The sequence below is a fragment of the Dryobates pubescens genome, chromosome Z, assembly GCF_014839835.1.
Source record: "Dryobates pubescens isolate bDryPub1 chromosome Z, bDryPub1.pri, whole genome shotgun sequence".
Classification (NCBI taxonomy): Eukaryota; Metazoa; Chordata; class Aves; order Piciformes; family Picidae; genus Dryobates; species Dryobates pubescens.
In genome coordinates, this window is record NC_071657.1 from 78,431,510 (window position 1) to 78,455,218 (window position 23,709).

At 57.8% G+C, this 23,709-nt stretch overlaps 1 protein-coding gene across 1 annotated transcript in view; it reads left to right on the forward strand.

Annotated features, from left to right (window-relative positions):
* The window catches only part of MELK (maternal embryonic leucine zipper kinase), a 28,962-nt gene extending 17,691 nt beyond the window's left edge, over nt 1–11,271 (forward strand). The window contains exons 11-18 of the mRNA XM_054177800.1: nt 1,454–1,585; nt 3,234–3,380; nt 4,803–4,928; nt 4,974–5,025; nt 5,396–5,462; nt 7,672–7,840; nt 9,915–10,018; nt 11,100–11,271. Coding sequence (XP_054033775.1) covers nt 1,454–1,585; nt 3,234–3,380; nt 4,803–4,928; nt 4,974–5,025; nt 5,396–5,462; nt 7,672–7,840; nt 9,915–10,018; nt 11,100–11,271 — 969 coding nt within the window. The remainder of the gene's footprint in view (nt 1–1,453; nt 1,586–3,233; nt 3,381–4,802; nt 4,929–4,973; nt 5,026–5,395; nt 5,463–7,671; nt 7,841–9,914; nt 10,019–11,099) is intronic.
* Nucleotides 11,272–23,709: the final 12,438 nt, after the last annotated feature.

Consider the following 23,709-nt stretch of genomic DNA (forward strand, 5'->3'; position numbering starts at 1 on the left):
CGGGCAGCCTGTGCCAGAGTCTCACCACCCTGGCACTGCAGAACTTCTTCCTCAGCTCCAGTCTGACCCTGCTCTGCCTCAGCTCCAAACCATTCCCCCTGCTCCTGTCTCCAGACACCCTCATGGAAAAGTTCCTCTGCAGCCTTCCTGCAGGATCCCTTCAGGTCCTGGCAGGCAGCTCTGGGGTCCCCCTGGAGCCTTCTCCTCTGCAGGCTGCACACCTCCAGCTCCCTCAGCCTGGCCTCACAGCAGAGCTGCTCCAGTCCTTGGATCATTTTTGTGGCCTCCTCTGGCCCTCTCCAGCAGCTCTGTGTCCTTCTCCTGCTGGGGACAGCAGAGCTGGAGGCAGGACTGGAGGTGAGGTCTCAGCAGAGCAGAGCCCAGGGGCTGAATCCCCTCTCCTGCCCTCTGCCCTCACTGCTCTGGCTGCAGCCCAGCACAGGTGGTGGCAGTGACCTAGTTCTTGGCTTTGGCAAATTCTCTTCAAGGTGAGAGCAGCAGCAGCAGAGCTTTTCAAGAGTGTGGTGCTCAGGGTGGGTTTGTGTGGGGTTAATGTTCCCTGTTCTGCAGCTACAGGACAGTCTTGAGTGATCTGCACAGGGCAAAAAAGAGGTTTGTGGCACCTGCATGGAGGGCTTGAGGACCTCAAATCCCTTGCAACTAGTCCAGCAAGATGCAGCAAACGTCACCCAAGTACTCTTCACCCAAGAGGAATGGGGAAGGCCTTCCAACAAACCTCAGAGTTTGGGTGAAATAGTGGCTGAAGTTGAGTGGAGAGCTCTGCAGCTCACTGCAGGTGTTGGAGTCTGGCCCCAGCTTCAGTTTTCAGGCTGGTCTGTGTCCCCCACATCCTGAACTGGCCAAGAGCAGCCAGGGCTCAGGCACATAGTGAGGATCCTCTGCAGTGACACTTGGGTGATCAAAGTGACATTGAATGAGGAGAACCAGAGAATCTTAGGGGTTAGCAGAGATCTCCAGAGATCAGCCAGCCCAACGTCCCTGCCAGAGCAGGGCACACAGGAATGCATCTAAGTGGGGTTGGAAGAATCATTCTGGTTGGAGAAGCCCTTCCAGGTCCTCCAGCCCAACCATGGCCCTCAGCACCACAGCTCTGCCTCTGGGAAACTCCTCCAAGGACAGGGATTCAAACAGCTGCCTGGGCAGGCCTGGACCAGGCTTTGAGAACCCTTTCAAGGAAGAAGTTTCTTCTGCTGTCCAACCTAAACCTCCCCTGGTGCAACCTGAGGCTCTTTCCTCTTCTCCTGTCCCTTTGTTGCTTGGGAGAAGAGCCAAACCCCCACCCATCTCCCAGCTGCTTTCAGCACTGAGAGGCTCCAGCATCAGGGGTGCCTGTCAGGTAGAGCAACCTGCAGTGGCTCACAAGTTTTCTGGAGGCTGAGCTTGCTTTGTGCTTGATGAAATGAGTTTGGGTTCTGTTTTGTTCTCTTCCCAGTGGAAATATGACCAAATCTCAGCCACCTACCTCTTGCTCCACTCCAAGAAGGGTCGTGGCAAAGGAGTTTCCTTGAGGGTTCCTCCACCTCTGAAGGGCCATGGCAGCACCACACCACCTGCAGCCCTCAAGGTAAGGCTTTGGAATTCAGCAGGGCAAGGCTGGTGCAGTGCTGCCCTGGCTGCTGTGCACTCAGCCAAAGCCCTGCTCAGCCTCCAAGCAGCAGCTCCACATCAGCAGCCAGAGGAGTGTGGGCAGCAGGGCAGGAGGGGGGATTCTGCCCCTGGGCTCTGCTCTGCTCAGAACTCTGCTCCAGTCCTGCTTCCAGTTCTGGTGTCCCCAGCAGGAGAAGGACACAGAGCTGCTGGAGAGAGGCCAGAGGAGGCCACAAAGGTGATCCAAGGGCTGGAGCAGCTCTGCCTGCAGCCTTCCCTTCTGCAGGCTGCACAGCCCCAGCTCTGCCAGCCTGGCCCCACAGCACAGCTTCTGCAGCTCTCTCAGCATCTTGCTGGCCTCCTCTGGAGCCTCTCCAGCAGCTCCAGGGCTCTCCTCTGGTGGTGTCCCCACAGCTGGGCACAGCCCTGCAGGGGAGGTCTCCCCAGAGCAGAGCAGAGGGGCAGGATCCCCTCTCTCCAGCTCTGGCCACACTGCTTTGGATGCAGCCCAGGCTGCCCTTGGCCTTCTGTGCTGCCAGTGCCCATTGCTGGCTCCTCTCCAGCTTCTGCCCCCCAGCTCCCCAAGTCCTTCTCTGCAGGGCTGCTCTCAGTCTCCTCTCCCCCAGCCTGGACTGGTCTCCAGGGCTGCCCTGAGCCAGCTGCAGGGCCTTGCTCTTGTCCTTGTTGAACCTCCTGAGGCTCTCCTGAAGCCCTGCAGGCTGCCCCTGCAGGCTGCCCAGGTCCCTCCCAGCCCTCAGCTTCTCCACCAGCACCACTCAGCCTGGAGCCCTCTGCAGGGCTGCTGAGGCTGCACTCAGTCTCTGTGTCCTTGATGGAGATGTTGAGCAGCACTGCTGCCAGGGCAGACCCCTGAGGGCCCCCACCTGTGACACAATCACCACTGCACTGTGCTGAATAACCTCAGAAGCTCAAAATTCACCTTCCAGTGGCTGTTGGTTGGTTTTTTATGCACCACAAAGCAAGAGAGGCCTAAATGTATAGGTAGGAGCCCCTCAGTCCTGGACTAAGACCCAGTCTCATCCCCCCCAGCCTGGACTGATGCTGTTTAGTCATCAGTTGCTTCCCTTCTTGACAGAACTGGTGAGTGATGCCTTGCTGGGGGTGCTCTGGGGGTAACTTCACACAGAGTCACAGAACTGTCTTGGTTGGAAGAGACTTTTAAGGTCATGGAGTCCAACCCTGAGCCCAGCACTGCCCCAGGGCAGCACCAAGCCATGGCCCTCAGCACCACAGCTACACAGCTCTGAAACCCCTCCAGCCATGGGGACTCCAACACTGCCCTGGGCAGCCTGGGCCAGGCCTTGGACAGCCCTTTTGGGGCAGAAATACTTCCTCTAAGCTCTGCTGGAGCAGTTTGAGTCCATTTCCTCTTCTCCTGTCCCTTGTCCTTTGTGTCCAACCTAAACCTCAAAGGACAAATCATCAATGGCAATGTTAGAGCCACACCATAAAGCTTGGGGCCCCAAACAGGTGAAACCTCCATGAGCTGCCAGCAATCAATTAGCAGCTTAAAAAGCAATTAAGGCTTAAGACTGTAATGGAGCTTTCCTGATTGAAACCTTGCTTTGGATGGTGGAACCTCAGCTGAATCTCTTCCTTTCCAGCCTGACCAAGCTGTGACCCAGAGAGAGATGCCAGGCTGCAGTCAGCTGCCAACTGTGTTTGGGTCCATGGAGTTTCCTGCTGCATCTTCTGCACCTGAGGAGTCTCCACCAGAAAGATTAATCCTAAAAGCTCACAAGAAAAAGCAGGTGTTTTGAGGAATAAGTAACTAAGCCCTGAACCCAAGAGCTGCTGTTCTCACTGTGGGAGGGGGCAAATAATGATGTATTTAGAGGTGTGGTTCACCCTGGCCAAGGGGAGTCACAAACTGAGGAGAGAAATGAGTGAAGTGCACAGCTGAACAAAACAATTGCAGCTTCCTCCCAGGCCATGGTTCATGGGGTGAGAGCTTGAGCTTTGACTTCTTGATGTGCATGAAACCAGCATCTGGAGGGTGAGGCAGTGAGGAGGGAAGGATAAGGTACAGCACACACAGGTGGTCAAGGGCTGGAGCAGCTCTGCTGTGAGGCCAGGCTGAGGGAGCTGGGGGTGTGCAGCCTGGAGAGGAGAAGGCTCCAGGGGGACCTCAGAGCTGCCTGCCAGGACCTGAAGGGATCCTGCAGGAAGGCTGCAGAGAGACTTCCCATGAGGGTGTCTGGAGACAGGAGCAGGGGGAATGGTTTGGAGCTGAGGCAGAGCAGGGTCAGGCTGGAGCTGAGGAAGAAGTTCTGCAATGCCAGGGTGGAGAGACTCTGGCACAGGCTGCCCAGGGAGGCTGTGGCTGCCTCCTGCCTGGGGGTGTTCAAGGCCTTGAGCAGCTGAGTGCAGTTGAGAGGTGTCCCTGGGCATGGTGGGGAAGCTGCAGGGGATGAGCTCTGAGCTCCCTTCCAGCCTGAGCCATGCTGTGGTTCTATAAACAAGATCTTGGAGCTGGGCTAGAGCTTGGTAAGGCTTTGAAGTTGGAAGGGACCTTAAGACCACCCAGTTCCAAACCTCCTTGAAGATCACCCTCAAGCCAAAGCTGCTCAAGGCCTCACCCAGCCTGCCCTGGAACACCTCCCGAGGGGGAAGCATCCATAGCCTGTTTCAGTGTCTTCCCCCACCCTCACTGTGCAGAACTTCCTCCTGATGTCCAATGCAAATCTGCCCTAAAATGTGGGAGCTGAAGGGTGTGGAAGAGCAGATAAAGAGATGCCAGCTTGCTGGTGGTGGTTCTGGAGGGCATGGGAAGTCCTGGAAAGCTTCTGGGGCATTCTGCTCAGCAACCAAGGGGCAATGGTTTGGAATGAGAGCAGAGCAGATGGAGATTGGATGTGAGGAACAAGTTCTGCGCCAGGAGGCTGCTGGAACACTGCAACAGGCTGCCCAGGGAGGTGGCTGAGGCTGGAGATACTGAAGGTGAGGCTGGAGAGGGCTCTGGGCAACCTGATCTAGTGGAGGATGTCCCTGCTGAGTGCAGGGGGTTGGGCTGGGTGAGCTCTGGAGATCCCTTCCAACCCAAACCCCTCTGTGGGTCTCTGAGTTGTGGTGTTTGGGTTTTTGGTTGCCTTCAGTTTTGCCCAGACCATTCTGTGACTGCTGTGTGGTTGGTTCCATGGTTCCATGCCTGCCTCTGGTCACATCTCTTGCAGCCCTCAAGCCATGCTGCTGAGCTGGAGGACAGGGAACTCCCACCATCCACTCCAGTCACCAGAAAAGTGTCCTCCAAGCAGGATGAGAACAAAGAGAACAATCGCACGCAGCCAGCTGGGAGGAAGGTGGTGCCCCTGGTGCTGCCTTTTCCAGGGACTCCCTTCCCAAAGAGGCAGCAGCTGGAGGCACAAGTGCCAAACACTCCCTTCCAGCGCTGCACAGGTATGTTGGGCAGCTTTGCTTGGGAATGGTTGTGAATTCCAAGGGGAATGCACCCTGGATCTTGAAGATCCTCCAGTTCCATCCCAGGCTGCTCAAGGCCTCACCCAATCTGTTTATAAGTCTCTGTTAAAACAACAGAAGGGATCTGGGCTCGTAGTTGATGATGATAAACCCTTCCTGAAACCCTTTGTGCATCAATCAAGCTGCCTGTGGCTTGGCTGCTTGTCTTGCAGAGAGCCACATCCCTGCTGCCATCCTGAGGGAGAGGCCTGCAAGCCCCACAGAGCCAGAGGGAGGCAGAGGAGCTGAGGATCTGCAGCAAGCAAGGTAAAGGTCCAGGTGTTGGTGTTGCACTTCTGTCTTGGAGCAGGGCTGGCCTTCCTGTTCAGCATCTTCACCAATGACCCTGGTGAGGGGACAGAGAGCCTGCTCAGCAGGTTTGCTGATGATACCAACCTGGGAGGCTTGGCTGAGACACATGAAGGCTGTGAGGCCATTCAGAGACTTGAATAGGCTGAGAGCTGGCAGAGAGGAACCTGCTGAGGCTCAACAAGGATGAGAGCAGAGTCCTGCAGCTGGGCAGCAAGAACAAACTGCAGCAGCACAGGTTGGGAGGGGAACTGCTGGAGAGCAGCCCTGGGGACAAGGACCTGGGAGTGCTGGGGGGCAGCAAGTTCTGCCTGGCACAGCAATGTGCCCTGGGGGCCAAGAAGGACAAGGGGGTCCTGGGGGGCATTCAGAGGAGTGTGTCCAGCACAGCCAGGGAGGTTCTCCTCCCCCTCTGCTCTGACCTCCTGAGACCTCACCTGGAAGACTGCAGCCAGCTCTGGGCTCCCCAGCTCAGGAGGGACAGGGAGCTGCTGCACAGAGCCCAAGGGAGGGCTACAAGGATGAGGAAGGGCCTGGAGCACTGCCTGGGGAGGAGAGGCTGAGAGCCCTGGGGCTGTTCAGTCTGCAGAGGAGAAGGCTGAGAGGGATCTGATCAATGTCTCTCAAGAGCTGAGGGCTGGGGGTCAGGAGGCAGGGGACAGGCTCTGCTCAGCTGCAGCCTGCCAGAGGCCAAGGGGCAGTGGATGGCAACTGCAGCCCAGGAGGTTCCAGCTCCAGAGGAGGAGGAAGTTCTGCAGTGGGAGGCTGCCAGAGCCCTGGAGCAGGCTGCCCAGAGAGGTTGTGGAGTCTCCTTCTGTGGAGCTTTTGCAGCCCTGTCTGGATGTGTTGCTGTGTGACCTGTGCTGGATTCTCTGCTCCTGCTCTCGCAGGGGCTTGCACTGGGAGATCTCCAGAGGTCCCTTCCAGCCCCTGACATCCTCTGAGCCTGAGATCCAACCACTGCTTGGGAAGCCTTCTGACAACAGCAGGCTCCTTGTTTCCATTCCTCTGGTTGAAGTCCTTCCACAAACCTCCTCTGACATTTGCTGTGAAGCTCTGGAGGCAGTGAAAAGGTGCAGAAGTGCTTTTAGGGTTTCTTTAGGTTTTTTTAGGGTTTCTCCTCAGAGCACATTGCTGTGTGCCTTTGTGTGAGCTGCTTCCTGCTCCAGTGGCCCCAGAGAGCTGCAGCTTCTGGGCACATCTCTGGGCTTGGACCTCAGCTGACTCACACAGAACCTCTTACACTGCACTTGGAGACATAGAATGGTTTGGGTAGGAAAGGACCACCCTCACCCAGTACAACCCCCTGCATCCCCAACCAGATCAGGTTGCCCAGAGCCCTCTCCAGCCTCACCTCCAATGTCTCCAGGGATGTAGTCTCCACCACCTCCCTGGGCAGCCTGTGGCAGTGTTCAGCAGCCTGCTGGTGCAGAACTTGTTCCTCACATCCAATCTCCATCTGCTCTGCTCTCATTTCAAACCACTACCCCTGGTCCTCCAGGCCTTTGGGAACAGTTCCTCTGCAGCCTTCTGGTAGTCTCTTCAGGTACTGGGAGCCTGCTATTAGGTCTCCCTCGAGCCCTCTCTTCTGCAGGCTGCACAGCCCCAGCTCTGCCAGCCTGGCCCCACAGCACAGCTTCTGCAGCCCTCTCAGCATCTTGCTGGCCTCCTCTGGAGCCTCTCCAGCAGCTCCAGGGCTCTCCTCTGGTGGTGTCCCCACAGCTGGACACAGCCCTGCAGGGGAGGTCTCCCCAGAGCAGAGCAGAGGGGCAGGATCCCCTCTCTGCAGCTCTGGCCACACTGCTTTGGATGCAGCCCAGGCTGCCCTTGGCCTTCTGTGCTGCCAGTGCCCATTGCTGGCTCCTCTCCAGCTTCTGCCCCCCAGCTCCCCAAGTCCTTCTCTGCAGGGCTGCTCTCAGTCTCCTCTCCCCCAGCCTGGATTGGTCTCCAGGGCTGCCCTGAGCCAGCTGCAGGACCTTGCCCTTGTCCTTGTTGAACCTCTTGAGGCTCTCCTGAACCCCTGCAGGCTGCCCAGGTCCCTCTGGGTGGTTCCCCTCCCAGCCTTCAGCCTCACCACCAGCACCACTCAGCCTGGAGCCCTCTGCAGGGCTGCTGAGGCTGCACTCAGTCTCTGTGTCATTGATGGAGTTGTTGAGCAGCACTGCTGCCAGGGCAGACCCCTGTGGGCCCCCACTTATCCCCTATCCCCTCCTGAACACAGAGCCATTGACCACCACCCTTATGAGTAACAAAAAACAAATTTGGTCATTTCCACAGGAGCCTTGCAGTGGATTCAGACCTCCACCCAGCTCAGGTGGGCAGCAGCCAGAGGAAGAGGAAAGCCAAGATCTTTGGAAGCCTTGAAAGAGGCCTGGATAAGGTGATCACAATGCTGACTCCAGGCAAGAAGAGGAGGTACACCAGGGATGGCCCAAGGAAACTCAAGGTATGGCTGCAGGGCTCTGGGCTTAGGTTTCTGTGGTCCAGGGTTCATGGTTTGGGTTGGAAGGAACCTTGAAGATCATCCAGTTCCAAGCCCCCTGCCATGGACACCACCAGAGGAGAGCCCTGGAGCTGCTGGAGAGGCTCCAGAGGAGGCCAGCAAGATGCTGAGAGGGCTGCAGAAGCTGTGCTGTGGGGCCAGGCTGGCAGAGCTGGGGCTGTGCAGCCTGCAGAAGGGAAGGCTGCAGGCAGAGCTGAGAGCTGCATTTGCATCTCTGCAGGGCAGCTGCAGGCAGGCTGGGGAGGGACTGTTGAGAAGGGGCTGTGGGGCTAGGCCCAGGGGCAGTGGTTTGGCAGTGGAGCAGGGCAGGGTTAGGTTGTCCCTCAGGAGGGAGCTGTGCAGAGGGAGGGTGGGGAGAGCCTGGCACAGGCTGCCCAGGGAGGTGGTGGAGGCTCCATCCCTGCAGCCACTCAAGCTGAGGCTGGCTGTATGCCTGGGCAGCCTGCTCTGGCTGCAGCTGTCCCTGCTGAGTGCAGGGGGCTTGGAGTGGGTGACCCTTGGAGGTGCCTTCCACCCCATCCCATGGCTCTGTGCACTCTGGTGCTGTGCATGCAGCACTCAGGATCATCCAGTGCTCTTCAGAAGCCACTCCAGGAGGAACCTGCCCCTGAATCTGTGTGTGCTGTGCTTGGGGCACATGAGCAGCGTGGGAGAGGCCAGGCTGGCAGAGAGGCCACAGCAGCTCCATGGCAGTCAGTGCTGTGCCCCTTCAGCTGGCTGCCTGCTGTAGCTGCCAGGACACCTGCAGGTGGGCAGGGAGCTGCCCACCCAGTAAAAAGAAGCCCTTTGTGTTTTTGCAGCCTGTGTAAATGGACCTCAGCTCCTGCAGTGCAGCTGGAAGCTTGTCCAGGAGGCCCTTGCCAGAGGCAAAGTGGCAGCCAGTGGAGCTCAGGACAGTTTGTTGGGCTGCAGACCCTGACCAGCTGGTGGGACAGCAGCAGAGTCCTGGCTGCAGATCGTTCAGGAGCTAGCTCTGAGTGTCTCCAAGAGTTGATCCTTTCAGCAGCAGCTTCCCTTTCTTTTCCCCCTAGCACAGGCAGAATGAGTGCCTCCTGTTTTAGCCACCCTGGAGCAGGACAGAGGGAGGTGGACCTTGCTTGCCACAGCCTTGCAGCGCTCATGGCAGGGCCCACATGGCTCTGAAGGGAGTTTCTGCTCCCCCTGAGCACCCTCAGCCTCTCTTCATTTCTCAGGCTGCTTTATGGCCTGCTCTTCCTCTCATCTGCCTCTGGGACTCCAGGAGCTTGGTGGAGCACTCATGGCCTGGTACAGTAGTGGCACAGTTCCCTCATGGCCTCTGAAAGCTGTCCAGGAATGCACTCAGGGGAGAACTCATTCCATCCAGCCATAGGTGTGATGCAAACCCCCTGCAGCAGCCAGCTCAGGAGCTGCCTTTCTGCTGCTAACATGATGAGGCCTCTTAAGTCCACAAGGAACCACTCAAGTCCCTGGGAGGCCACTGAGGTCCCTGAGAAGGCACTAAGGTCCCTGAGAAGCCCCTGAAATCACTGAGAAGCCACTTGGTGCCATGCCTGCCCTTCAGTGTCAGCAGTGCCCAGTCTCAGCTGTGGGGTGTGCCCAGGAGGCTGCCCTGAGCTCCACCACCTCCACCATGCTCCTGTCTTCTGTTGCCCTCTCCAGGGGCTCACCCCCTGGCTCCTGACAGCCTCCACGCTGCCCTGGCCCCATCCCTTCTGCTTTGGATCTGAGGATGGTTCCTGGTTTGGAGCTGCTCTGGTCTTCAGCTGCCCAGCAGCTGCTGGTTGTGTCCTCAGTGCTGCTGACCTCAGTGTTGAGAAGCTCTGCAGGTGGCTTTGGGTCAGCCTGGTTGGATGCTCTCCAGCTCCTCTCTGCTTTGTCAGCTTGCTGTCATTCATGTCCCTATGTGTGTGGGGGTGTTTTTTGAGTTCCAGGAGGGGTGAAAGGGTTTTTGTGATGTTTGTTTCTTCTTCTTCTTTGTGTCTTGCCTTCTTACCCCCACCCCCACCCCTTGGCTGCTCTGGGACCCTCTTGCCAGGCACACTACAACGTCACCACCACTCAGCTCTTCAACCCAGACCAAGTCTTGAGTGACATCATGGCTGTGCTGACCCAGAAGCACGTGGAGTATGTCCTCAGTGGGTGAGTAGGAAGTGGGGTGGCTTCAGATTGCCCACACACAGCTCCCTCTGGCTTGGGGAGGGACCTTGGAGGTCATCCAGTTTCAACCCTCCTTGAAGATCACCCAGTTCCAACCCCCCTGCCATGGGCAGAGCCCATGGCAGGGGGGTTGGAACTGGGTGATCTTCAGGTTGTTCCAGGCCTTATCCAACCTCCCCTGAAACACCTCCAGGGAAGGCTCAGAGCAGGTTCATTGCCTACAGCAATCCTGGCTTGGATCAGCAGGAGCAGGGCAGGGCTTGTGCCCCTGGGCTGGGCACTGCTGAGGCTGCAGCTTGAGTGCTGCCTTCAGCTCTGGGCCCCTCACTGCCAGAAGGAGACTGAGGGCTGGAGCAGGGGCAGAGAAGGGCAAGAAAGGTGGGGAAGGGTCTGGAGAAGAGGGCTGGGGAGGAGCAGCTGAGGGAGCTGGGGGAAGCTCCTGGGGTCCAGATTGTGCCCCTTGGCCTGTCCCTGGGCACCACTCAGCAGAGCCTGGCCCCAGCCTCTTGCCCCCCACAGCTCCTTTAGCTCTTCAGGTCCCCTCTGCTCTGCTCCAGGCTCTCAGCCCCAGGGCTCTCAGCCTTTGCTGCTCACAGAGCTGCTCCAGGTCCCTCAGCCTCTTCCCAGCCTCCCCTGGGCTCCCTCCAGCAGTTCCAGGTCCCTCTGGACCTGGGGAGCCCAGAACTGGCCCCAGGACTCCAGCTGTGGCTTCAGCAGCTGTGAAGTGCTCCTGGTAATCCCAAACCACACAGAGAGGGGCTGGGGGAGCCTCCTTCTCTGGAGCCTTCCTCCATCCCCCTGCCCCCAGCTGTGTTGCTGTGCCCTGGGGGAGCCTCCTTCTCTGAAGCCTTCCTCCATCCCCCTGCCCCCAGCTGTGTTTCTGTGCCCTGGGGGAGCCTCCTTCTCTGGAGCCCTCCCCACCCGCCCGGCTGTGTTCCCGTGCCCTGGGTGCCCCTTGCCTTGGTGTGGGGGGGTGGGTGTGGGTGGTCTGCAGGGGTCCCTTCGCCCCAGCAGGCAGTGCTGGTGTGAGGGAGGGACTCTTGTGTCTCCCCTGTGTGCACAGGTACAGCCTGTGCTGCCAGTGGGAGCAGGGCATGGTGTCGCTGGCCTTCGAGCTGGAGGTGTGCCAGCTGGGCGCCGCCGGCGCCCTGGGCGTCCGCCGCCGCCGCCTGAGGGGGGACGCCTGGCTCTACAAGAGGTTGGTGGAAGACATCCTCTCCAGCTGCCAGCTCTGACTGGCACCCAGCAGCTCCCTGCTGGGGGCTGCCAGCTGCCCTCACCCCCAGGGGTGAAGGGATTGTGCCAGGCTGGCACTGGCCCTTGGAGTGCAGCTGCTGCTGCTTGGGGATATTTCAGCCTTGCCTTGCTCTGCCCTCTGGGCAGCCCCTCTCTGTTTGTAATAAAGGTTCTGTCACTTCAGCCCCTCTGCAACAAGCCCTGGGCCTGCTTCCCCACTCCAGATTGCTGTCATCCACAGGGGCTGCAGCAGTGCTGCCCAGCCATGGGCACGGCCCCACAGCAGCCTTCCCTCCCAGCTGGGGGGCTGGCCAGGGGCTGAGGAAGGGGGCTGGGTGGTCACAGCCAGAGGCTGGTGGTCAATGGCTCCATGTCCAGGTGGGGATGGGGGATAAGTGGGGGCCCTCAGGGGTCTGCCCTGGCAGCAGTGCTGCTCAACATCTCCATCAATGACACAGAGACTGAGTGCCGCCTCAGCAGCCCTGCAGAGGGCTCCAGGCTGAGTGGTGCTGGTGGTGAGGCTGAAGGCTGGGAGGGGAACCACCCAGAGGGACCTGGGCAGCCTGCAGGGGTTCAGGAGACCCTCAGGAGGTTCAACAAGGACAAGGTCAAGGCCCTGCAGCTGGCTGAGGGCAGCCCTGGAGACCAATCCAGGCTGGGGGAGAGGAGACTGAGAGCAGCCCTGCAGAGAAGGACTTGGGGTGCTGGGGGGCAGAAGCTGGAGAGGAGCCAGCAATGGGCACTGGCAGCACAGAAGGCCAAGGGCAGCCTGGGCTGCACCCAAAGCAGTGTGGCCAGAGCTGCAGAGAGGGGATCCTGCCCCTCTGCTCTGCTCTGGGGAGACCTCCCCTGCAGGGCTGTGTCCAGCTGTGGGGACACCGCCAGAGGAGAGCCCTGGAGCTGCTGGAGAGGCTCCAGAGGAGGCCAGCAAGATGCTGAGAGGGCTGCAGAAGCTGTGCTGTGGGGCCAGGCTGGCAGAGCTGGGGCTGTGCAGCCTGCAGAAGGGAAGGCTGCAGGCAGAGCTGAGAGCTGCATTTGCATCTCTGCAGGGCAGCTGCAGGCAAGCTGGGGAGGGACTGTTGAGAAGGGGCTGTGGGGCTAGGCCCAGGGGCAGTGGTTTGGCAGTGGAGCAGGGCAGGGTTAGGTTGTCCCTCAGGAGGGAGTTGTGCAGAGGGAGGGTGGGGAGAGCCTGGCACAGGTGGAGGCTTCATCCATGCAGACATTCAAGCTGAGGCTGGACATGGCTCTGAGCGACCTGCTCTGCTGGAGGATGTCCCTGCTGAGTGCAGGGGATTTGGACTGGGTGAGCTTTGAAGTCTATTCCAACCCAAACCCCTCTGTGGCTGAGTGCTGCTGTGTGGGTGCTGGAGAGGATTTTGGGTTGCCTTCAGTTACCAGCTGCCAGCAGCAGTCGTTTGCAGAACTCTCCTGGTCCCACCTGGGATTTATGGAGAGGATTACAGAGGTCACAGCTGTGGTTCCCAGAGCTGCTCTGTGTTGGCCACAGCAGGTGTGAAGGCAGCCAGGACTGAAGCTGTATCTCATGAAGAAGCCTCAGTGGTGCTGATCAAGCTCCCTCAGAGCCATAGCACCTTGGAGGTGCTGTGAAAGGAGAGGACTTTGGTGGCCCTGACTGCCAGGAGGAGCTCAGAGTGGCCTTCATCTTCCTTGGGACACAACTCAGGCACTAGACATAAAATGTGGAATACAGAGGGGCCAGCAAAGTGAGGCAGGGGATGGGGTGGAGGGGTTCACCTCAGGAGAACCACAGAGCTGGTTGGAAGGGACCTCCAGAGATCACCCAGCCCAGCCCCCTGCCAGGGCAGGGGCACCCAGGGCAGGAACACAATAGACACAGAGGGCTGGAAAGTCTCTATAGGAGACTCCACAACCTCTCTGGGCAGCCTGCTCCAGGCCTCCAGCACCCTCACACCAAACAACTTTCTCCTCCTGCTCACATCCAACCTCCTGCCCTCCACTTTCTGCCCCTTGCCCCTTGGCCTGTCCCTGGGCACCACTCAGCAGAGCCTGGCCCCAGCCTCTTGCCCCCCACAGCTCCTTTAGCTCTTGCTGAGCATTGCTCAGCTGCCCTCTGGGGCTGCTCTGCTCCAGGCTCTCAGCCCCAGGGCTCTCAGCCTTTGCTGCTCACAGAGCTGCTCCAGTCCCTTCATCATCCTCACAGTCTCCCCTGGACTCTCTCCAGCAGTTCCCTGTCTGTACTGAATTGGGGGGCTCAGAGATGATTGCAGGACTCCAAATGAAGGCTGAGCCGGAGGGGAGGAGAACCTCCCTTGCCCTGCTGCCCATACTCTTCTCCATGCACCCCAGGAGATGCTCCAGGACCCTCAGCAGCTATGGGGCCCTCTACATGGTTGCCCCCCCTGGGTCCTCCTCTCTTCTCTGCCCTCCTGCTCCTCAGTGCAGTGCCTGGAGGGCTTTGTTTGTCCAGGCAGCTACCAGCCAAGGTGGAAGTGTCCACCTTGCTCTTTCCAATGCCAAGCTGTCCCTCTGCTGCTCCTCAGTTCCAAGGAACACTTCCACTGAAGGCTCCAGAAAGGGTAGAAGTGTCCCCAGGGCTGTGTGCAAGGAGGGAGCTGCTGCTCCTTGAAGTGCTCCTGGTGGTGAAACCATTGAGATGCAGAAGTGGAGAGCAAGAGAAGAGGACAACATGGGGAAGAGCTTGGCAGGAGCATGGCTGAGAGGATGTCCTGAGAACCAAGGTCATATCACCTGGTGAGGGTGAGTGGAAGGTGATCAACTTCAGCCTGGAGGGGACATCTGGCACAGGACCTCTCTGAACAGGACCCTGAGGAAGAGGAACACAAGCCTGGTGGGCAGCCAACAAGCAGCCCTGGTCAGCTGTTGTCCTGGGGGAGCTGCAGGGGCTGAGGCTGCAAAGCTGAGGCTCCACGGTGCTGGAGGGGGTTGGTGGCCACTAAACAGAGGACTTCTGGCAGGGCCAGGGTCTAGGTCAGGGTTCTGGGGGGGGGCTTGGGTGATCCATGGCTGTGCCTCTGCTAGGGGAGGCAGCCACAGGGCTGCTGTCAGTGGTGATGCCCACACAGGGCAGGGGATCCCAGCAGTGTCTGACCAGCACTGGTGAGGTTTGGTGTTGGTGACAGCACAGTCATGAAGCCACAGAGGGGTTAGGCTTGGAAGAGAGCCTGAAGATGGAGCCCAGCACTGCCAGGGCAGCACCAAGCCGTGGCCTCAGCACCACAGCTACACAGCTCTGAAACCCCTCCAGCCATGGGGACTCCAGCACTGCCCTGGGCAGCCTGGGACAGGCCTGGACAGCCCTCAAGGGGTAGAAATTGCTCCTCATGGCCAACCTCAACCTCCCCTGGGGCAACTTGAAGCCATCTCCTCTTGTCCTGTCCTTGTTCCCAGGGAGCAGAGCCCAAGCCCCAGCTGGCTGCAGCCTCCTCTCAGGGAGCTGCAGAGAGCAAGGAGGTCTCCCTCAGCCTCCTCTGCTCCACACCAACCCCCCCAGCTCCCTCAGCTGCTCCTCCCCAGCCCTCTTCTCCAGACCCTTCCCCACCTTTCTTGCCCTTCTCTGCCCCTGCTCCAGCCCTCAGTCTCCTTCTGGCAGTGAGGGGCCCAGAGCTGAAGGCAGCACTCAAGCTGCAGCCTCAGCAGTGCCCAAGCACCAGTGGACAACCACATTCCTACCCCTGATGGGGAAGAGCTGCTTCCAAAAGCTTGATCTCTGCTCCTCTGCTGAGGAAACACCACAAGGTCTGCCCAATGCTGAGAGAGTTTGGCTTTCACCCTTCACTTCCACAAAAAAAAGTTCATGGATTCACATAATCACAGAAGGGGTTGGGAGGGAGCTGGAAGCTTCCTGGGCCCATAGAATGGGTTGGGAGGGAGCTGGAAGCTTCCTGGACCCATAGAATGGGTTGGGAGGGAGCTGGAAGCTTCCTGGACCCATAGAATGGGTTGGGAGGGAGCTGGAAGCTTCCTGGACCCATAGAATGGGTTGGGAGGGAGCTGGAAGCTTCCTGGGCCCATAGAATGGGTTGGGAGGGAGCTGGAAGCTTCCTGGGCCCATAGAATGGGTTGGGAGGGAGCTGGAAGCTTCCTGGACCCATAGAATGGGTTGGGAGGGAGCTGGAAGCTTCCTGGATCCATAGAATGGGTTGGGAGGGAGCTGGAAGCTTCCTGGGCCCATAGAATGGGTTGGGAGGGAGCTGGAAGCTTCCTGGACCCATAGAATGGGTTGGGAGGGAGCTGGAAGCTTCCTGGATCCATAGAATGGGTTGGGAGGGAGCTGGAAGCTTCCTGGATCCATAGAATGGGTTGGGAGGGAGCTGGAAGCTTCCTGGATCCATAGAATGGGTTGGGAGGGAGCTGGAAGCTTCCTGGACTCATAGAATGGGTTGGGAGGGAGCTGGAAGTTCATCCAGGTCTTGGGTTGCTCAAGGCCTCATCCAAGCTACCCTTGAGCACCCCCAGGGATGAATCCCTTTATCCCCAGACACCACCCCCTTGAAGGGGGGGTTTGTTCTGGGTGTGTTTCCAGCCTTTGTCTTTAACATTAAACTTTAATCATGGACTTGTTAAGCACAGAGGGAAGATAACATTAAAGGAGTAGTAGAGCAGGAGGGGGGGAAGCCAAAATTAACATTTCTCTAACCAGCACTTGGAACAAAATGAAAAGGGTGAGGGGCTGGGGGGGGGGGGGAAGGGGGGGAGAGAGAGAAATTTATGCATGGGAAACAGTGGGAGAATGAGAATGAAGAGCTCTAGGGGGCTGAGGATGATTTGTCCCAACCACCACACAACTCATTTCAATTTAAATGAACATTGGTAAACTATTTTGTAGCCCTGACTAAACCTAAACCAGAATTAAAAGTAATAATAATGATGATACAATGACATCTATCTGGTGTCACACACACACTAAAATAGGAGAGAGCTGAAGTGGAGCTTCCCATGGGGGTGGAAAGGGAAGGCAAGCTGGCTGGGAGCACCATAAATAACTCAGGGATGGGGGAAGTGGAGGAATTCTGGGCTGGGAAACAGCCCCAGGATGATCAAAACTGCCCTAATATGATTTGAAAACGAGGGGATGTGATTGAAAGCACTCCTGCTATGATTAGCCCTCCCCCAAAATGTGATTGAAGCATCCCTAAAGTGGTTAAAATAGCCCTGATGGGTGACTGGAGCACCCCCAAATGTGGCTAAAACAGCCCAGAGGGGTGATTAAAACACCCCAAAAGGTGATTTTAAACCCCAAAATGTGGCTAAAACACCCCAGATGGGTGATTAAAACACCCCAAAAGTGATTTAACCCCCAAAATGTGACTAAAACAGCCCAGAGGGGTGATTAAAACACCCCAAAAGGTGATTTTAAACCCCAAAATGTGGCTAAAACACCCCAGATGGGTGATTAAAACACCCCAAAAGTGATTTAACCCCCAAAATGTGACTAAAACAGCCCACAGAGGTGATTAAAACACCTGAAAAGGTGATTTAAACCCCAAAATGTGACTAGAACACCCCAGATGGGTGATGAAAACCCCCCAAAAGGTGATTTTAAACCCCAAAATGTGGCTAAAACAGCCCAGAGAGGAGAATGAAACACCCCAAAAGTGACTTAAACCCCAAAATGTGGCTAAAACACCCCAGATGGGTGATTAAAACACCCCAAAAGGTGATTTAAACCCCAAAATGGGGTTAGAACACCCCTGATATGTGACTAAAACACCCCAAATATGGTTTAAACACTTAAGACATGTGATTTAAACACCCAAAAATGTGATTAAAACACCCCCACCCACCCCATTATATTTAAACGCCCCTAAGATGATTATATCATCCCTGATAAGTGGTTAAAACACCCCCAGGATGATCAGCCCAGGACTGTCAGAGGTGGTGTTGGAGGTTCTCTATCCAAGCACGGCCCTGGGGTGACACCAGGAGGGCTCAGGCAGTGCTGGGATGGAGCTGCTGCAGCTGGAGCAGACCTGAGTTACCTCCAGGGACATCCACATAATCAATTTACTTAATGGCCATGGTTGGAGCTCTGTCAGGAGCTGCTCAGCATCCTCTGACCTGCAAAGCCCTCTGCACAGAGTAGAATAGACCAGGCTGGAAGAGACCTTTGAGATCATCAAGTCCAACCTATCATCCAACACCACCTAATCAACTAACCCACGGCACCAAGCACCCCATCAAGTCTCCTCCTGAACACCTCCAATGATGGTGACTCCAGCACCTCCCTGGGCAGCACATTCCAACGGCCAATCACTCTCTCTGTGTAGAACTTCTTCCTAACCTCCAGCCTAAACCTCCCCTGGCACAGCCTGAGACTGTGTCCTCTTGTTCTGGTGCTGCTTGCCTGGGAGAAGAGACCAACCTCTGCCTGTCTGCAACCTCCCTTCAGGTAGTTGTAGAGAGCAATAAGGTCACCCCTGAGCCTCCTCTTCTCCAGGCTAAGCAACCCCAGCTCCCTCAGCCTCTCCTCACAGGGCTGTGCTCCAAAGCCCTCCCCAGCTTTGTTGCCCTTCTCTGGACTCGTTCCAGCAAGTCAACCTCCTTCCTAAACTGAGGGGCCCAGAACTGGACACAGTACTCGAGGTGCGGCCTAACCAGTGCAGTGTACAGGGGCAGAATGACCTCCCTGCTCCTGCTGGCCACACTGTTCCTGATGCAGGCCAGGATGCCATTGGCCCTCTTGGCTGCCTGGGCACACTGCAGGCTCATGTTCAGTCTATCGTCAACCAGCACCCCCAGGTCCCTCTCAGCCTGACTGCTCTCCAGCCACTCTGACCCCAGCCTGTAGCTCTGCATGGGGTTGCTGCGGCCAATGTGCAGAACCCGGCACTTGGATGTGTTAAATCTCATGCCCTTGGACTCTGCCCATCTGTCCATTAGAGAAGAGGCCTTGTGGTGAGTCACAGCATGGCTCAGGCTGGAAGGGAGCTCAGAGCTCACAGTATCACCAAGGATGGAAGAGTCCTCAAGGATCATCAAGTCCAACCTGTCACCACAGACCTCATGACTACACCATGGCACCAAGTGCCACGTCCAGTCCCCTGCAGCCTCCCCACCATGCCCAGGGACACCTCTCACCTACACTCAGCTGCCCAAAGCCTTGAACACCCCCAGGCAGGAGGCAGCCACAGCCTCCCTGGGCAGCCTGTGCCAGAGTCTCACCTCCCTGGCACTGAAGCACTTCTTCCCCAGCTCCAGCCTGACCCTGCTCTGCCTCAGCTCCAAACCATTCCCCCTGCTCCTGTCTCAGACACCCTCATAAGAAGTCTCTCTGCAGCCTTCCTGCAGGATCCCTTCAGGTCCTGGCAGGCAGCTCTGAGGCCCCCCTGGAGCCTTCTCCTCTCCAGGATGCACAGCCCCAGCTCCCTCAGCTTGCCCCCACCCTGGCACTGCAGAACTTCTTCCTCAGCTCCAGCTTGACCCTGCTCTGCCTCAGCTCCAAAGCCCATGGCAGGGGATTGGAACTAGTTGATCCCCAAGGTGGCTTCCACCCCAAACCCTTCTGTGCTACCCCTCCCAGTCCAGCTGCCTGCTGGAGGAGCACTCAATGCAGGAGCAGCAGAGAAACCTTTTGCCCAATGCTCTTCTCTGCAGCCTGGCACACAAAGCCATGGCCCTGCTTCTCCACCCAGCTCCTTCATTACATGCCATCTAGACCTGGTACCATTGCAGGTCAGGTTGTTCATGGCTCTGAGCATCCTGCTCTGGGTGGGGATGTCCCTGGTTGGCCTGGATGAGCTTGGAAGTTCCCATCCCACCCAAACCAGCCTGGCACTCTGGTTTGACTTCCTCTGGGTTCCACATGGGAGCAGATGGAGACTTCCAGAAGTCCCAGAGAACCCCTGGGAGCAGAGCAGCCTTTTGGCCTCCAGAGAACCACAGATGAATCTCTTCATACCTGCTCTGGTCCTGTGTGGGCAGCAGGAGCAGGGCAGGGCTTGTGCCCCTGGGCTGGGCACTGCTGGGGCTGGGCACTGCTGAGGCTGCAGCTTGAGTGCTGCCTTCAGCTCTGGGCCCCTCACTGCCAGAAGGAGACTGAGGGCTGGAGCAGGGGCAGAGAAGGGCAAAGAAGGTGGGGAAGGGTCTGGAGAAGAGGGCTGGGGAGGAGCAGCTGAGGGAGCTGGGGGGGTTGGTGTGGAGCAGAGGAGGCTGAGGGAGACCTCCTTGCTCTCTGCAGCTCCCTGAGAGGAGGCTGCAGCCAGCTGGGGCTTGGGCTCTGCTCCCATGGAACAAGGACAGGACAAGAGGAGATGGCCTCAGGATGCCCCAGGGCAGGTTGAGGTTGACCATGAGCAACAATTTCTACCCCTTGAGGGCTGTCCAAGCCTGTCCCAGGCTGCCCAGGGCAGTGTTGGAGTCCCCATGGCTGGAGGGATTTCAGAGCTGTGGAGCTGTGGTGCTGAGGCCATGGCTTGGTGCTGCCCTGGCAGTCATTGGACTCCATGACCCTGAAGATTTCTGCAGCCTCTAGGACATCAGCCTGGCCCCACAGCACAGCTTCTGCAGCCCTCTCAGCATCTTGCTGGTCTCCTCTGGAGCCTCTCCAGCAGCTCCAGGGCTCTCCTCTGGTGGTGTCCCCACAGCTGGACACAGCCCTGCAGGGGAGGTCTCCCCAGAGCAGAGCAGAGGGGCAGGATCCCCTCTCTGCAGCTCTGGCCACACTGCTTTGGATGCAGCCCAGGCTGCCCTTGGCCTTCTGTGCTGCCAGTGCCCATTGCTGGCTCCTCTCCAGCTTCTGCCTCCCAGCACCCCAAGTCCTTCTCTGCAGGGCTGCTCTCAGTCTCCTCTCCCCCAGCCTGGATTGGTCTCCAGGGCTGCCCTGAGCCAGCTGCAGGACCTTGCCCTTGTCCTTGTTGTACCTCCTGAGGGTCTCCTGAGCCCCTGCAGGCTGCCCAGGTTCCTCTGGGTGGTTCCCCTCCCACCCTTCAGCCTCACCACCAGCACCACTCAGCCTGGAGCCCTCTGTAGAGCTGCTGAGGCTGCACTCAGTCATTCTGGGGACAGCACATCCCAGGTTGCCAGGGATGGTGGTGCCTCAGGGTCCCAAGCTGCTTTTGTGTCCCTCTGTGCTTTTCCCAGTGTGACATGAGCTTGCATTTTTTGTCCAGGTTTGAAGCTGTGAGTCAACTTTTCATCCTTTTCTGCCTTTCTTTCTTCTCTTTCCCCCCCTTTTTTTCTCCCTCTGCTTTTTCTGCATCCAGTTTATAAACTCAAGGGTGGATGTGGTGCTCCTTTGCCCTCCCCTGTGTTCCTGAGGTGGACAAAGGAGATGCCTCAGGAGCTCCAAACCATTATTGAGTGGGAAAATACTGAGGTAAAAGCTCAATAAAAGAGATTCCCATTTTGCTGTTCTCCTCCCTGGACATCCCACACTGCTCACACCCAGAGGGGCTGCATGGACCAGTCTGGCTCCTCTTGGATTTTGCCTTTGCTTGGAGAAGCTGAGGAAAACTTTGTTGTGAGGGTGCTGGAGGCCTGGAGCAGGCTGCCCAGAGAGGTTGTGGAGTCTCCTGGTGTGGAGAGCTTCCAACCCCCACCCTGCCCATGGTGCTCCTGGGCTGTGGCATTGAGGCATCCTCAGCAGGTTTCGGGGTGGCACCAAGCTGTGTGGTGCCATGGACTCACTGGAGGGCAGGGATCCATCCAGTAGGGTCTTGGCAGCCTTGAGAAGGGTCCAGTGCCTACAGCAGGAGGGGCAACAAGTCACAGTGCAGGGAGCTGCAGCTGGGTTGGGCCAGCCCCAGGCACAAATCCAGGCTGGGTGCTGAGCAGCTCCCCAGGAGCCAGCAGTGCCCTCCTGCAGCCCAGCAGGCAGCTGTGTGCTGGGCTGCAGCCAGAGCAGTGTGGGCAGCAGGGCAAGAGAGGGGATTCTGCCCCTGGACTCTGCTCTCCTGAGACTTCACCTCCAGTCCTGCCTCCAGCTCTGCTGTCCCCAGCAGGAGAAGGACACAGAGCTGCTGGAGAGGGCCAGAGGAGGCCACAAAGATGATCCAAGGGCTGGGGCAGCTCTGCTGTGAGGCCAGGCTGAGGGAGCTGGGGGTGTGCAGCCTGGAGAGGAGAAGGCTCCAGGGAGATCTCAGAGCTGCCTGCCAGGACCTGAAGGGATCCTGCAGGAAGGCTGCAGAGAGACTTCCCATGAGGGTGTCTGAGACAGGAGCAGGGGGAATGGTTTGGAGCTGAGGCAGAGCAGGGTCAGACTGGAGCTGAGGAAGAAGTTCTGCAGTGCCAGGGTGGTGAGACTCTGGCACAGGCTGCCCAGGGAGGCTGTGGCTGCCTCCTGCCTGGGGGTGTTCAAGGCCTTGAGCAGCTGAGTGCAGCTGAGAGATGTCCCTGGGCATGGTGGGGAGGCTGCAGGGGATGAGCTCTGAGCTCCCTTCCAGCCTGAGCCATGGTTCTGTGATTGCATGGTCCTGGGCAAGCTGCTCTGGGTGCCCCTGGCTGAGCAGGGAGCTTGGAGTGGATGATCTCCAGGGGTCCCTTCCAACCCCTAACATTAACTCATTGATTCTGAGTTACTCTAACTGCTTCTCACCTGCATGTGCCTCAGCCCTGGAGGTGTTTGCAGCCAGGCTGGAGGTGGCTGTGAGCAACCTGCTGCGGTGTGAGGAGTCCCTGCCCATGGCAGGGGGGCTGGAGCTGGATGAGTCTTGAGGTCCCTTCCAGCCCTGACAGTTCTGTGCTTCTGTGACTTCATTTAGCCATGGCCCCAAACTCAGGAGCTTGGGCAACCTCCCACCCCTCACAGAAGGTAAGGAGAGTGGCCCCCAGTTGATTTTGGGGGGGAGGGGGGGGGCTCATATCAAACAGAGTTGATTAAAGTTGATATAAAGGACTTGTGTAAGGTAAATTAATTAAGGTGATGGAGTAGGGCTCAGGTGGTCACAGGCAGGTCAGGATGATCTCTGTGTGGCTGCTGGCATGCCAAGGTTTATTAAAATGATGAAGTTACAGAAGGGGAAGATCCTGCTTACTATGCACAGAACAGGAAGAAGGAAAGGTGGGGGGGGGGAAAAAGAATAAAAAAGAAAGATAATCAACAAATCATAATCATCTGAATGAGCAGAAGCTCCTCCTGGAAAGCAATTACCTCTGTGGGCAATTCCATTTGAGAAGGGTAGGGCTGAGATCCTGAATCATGTCTCTGGCAGGGGCACAATTAGCACCACCACGGCCTCAATATGCTCCACCAAATGTAAACGAAGTGGAGAAGAGAAGGGAGGAGGAGAGGAGAGAGGAGGAGAGGAGAGAGGAGGAGAGGTTTGGTTCAGAGGGAAGGGAAGGGAAGGTTTGGGAAGGTTTGGAAGGGAAGGTTTGGGAAGGTTTGGGAAGGTTTGGAAGGGAAGGTTTGGGAAGGTTTGGAAGGGAAGGTTTGGGAAGGTTTGGGAAGGTTTGGGAAGGGAAGGTTTGGGAAGGGAAGGTTTGGGAAGGGAAGGGAAGGTTTGGGAAGGGAAGGTTTGGGAAGGGAAGGTTTGGGAAGGGAAGGTTTGGGAAGGGAAGGGAAGGGAAGGGAAGGTTTGGGAAGGGAAGGGAAGGTTTGGGAAGGTTTGGGAAGGGAAGGGAAGGGAAGGGAAGGGAAGGGAAGGGAAGGGGAGGGGAGGGGAGGGCAGGGGAGGGGAGGGGAGGGCAGGGGTGGGGAGGGGGGGGGGGGGGGGGGGAGGGGAGAGGCTGGAAGGAGCCTTAAAGCTGATCCAGCTCCAAGCTCCTGCCATGGGCAGGGACACCTCCCACCAGCCCAGGCTGCTCAAGGCCTCATCCAGCCTGGCCCTCAGCACCTCCAGGGAGGAGGCAGCCACAGCCTCCCTGGGCAACCTCTGCCAGTCTCTCCCCACCCTCACTACCAACAATTTCTTCCTCCTCTCCACTCTCAGTCTCCCCTCTCCCAGCTCCAAGCCATTGTCCCTGGTCCTGGCACTCCCAGCCCTTGTCCCAAGTCCCTCCCCAGCTCTCCTGGAGCCCCTTCAGGTCCTGGGAGGCTGCTCTGAGGTCTCCCTGCAGCCTTCTCTTCTCCGTGCTGCACAGCCCCAACTCTTCCAGGCAGCTCAGAGCTGCAGAGGAGGTCCAAGGGCTGCTCTCAAGTGTGGCCATCCACAGAGGTGTCCATATGCATCCTGCAGGCATCAATCCCCCTGGCAATAAAACATAGCAGATTTAAGGTCATTTAAGCAGGATTTGGGGCACTGCAGGTCTTGTAAGCCTGCAGGACAGGCTGCTTGCTGAGAGTGAAAGGGGTAAAGCCTCACCTCTGAATTCCTGCCAGCACCAATGTGAATTTCCCTGGAGGTGGGCAGAGGTTGAAGGGATTTGGGCTCTAATGGAATTGAAAAAGAAAGAAAGGAAGAAGCATCAAAAGCCCCCAGTGAAAGGAGGCTGAAGTGCAGAACCTTGTGGAGGCAGAGAGACGTCCTTGGCTTCTACAGCTGCTCTAGAAGAGGGAT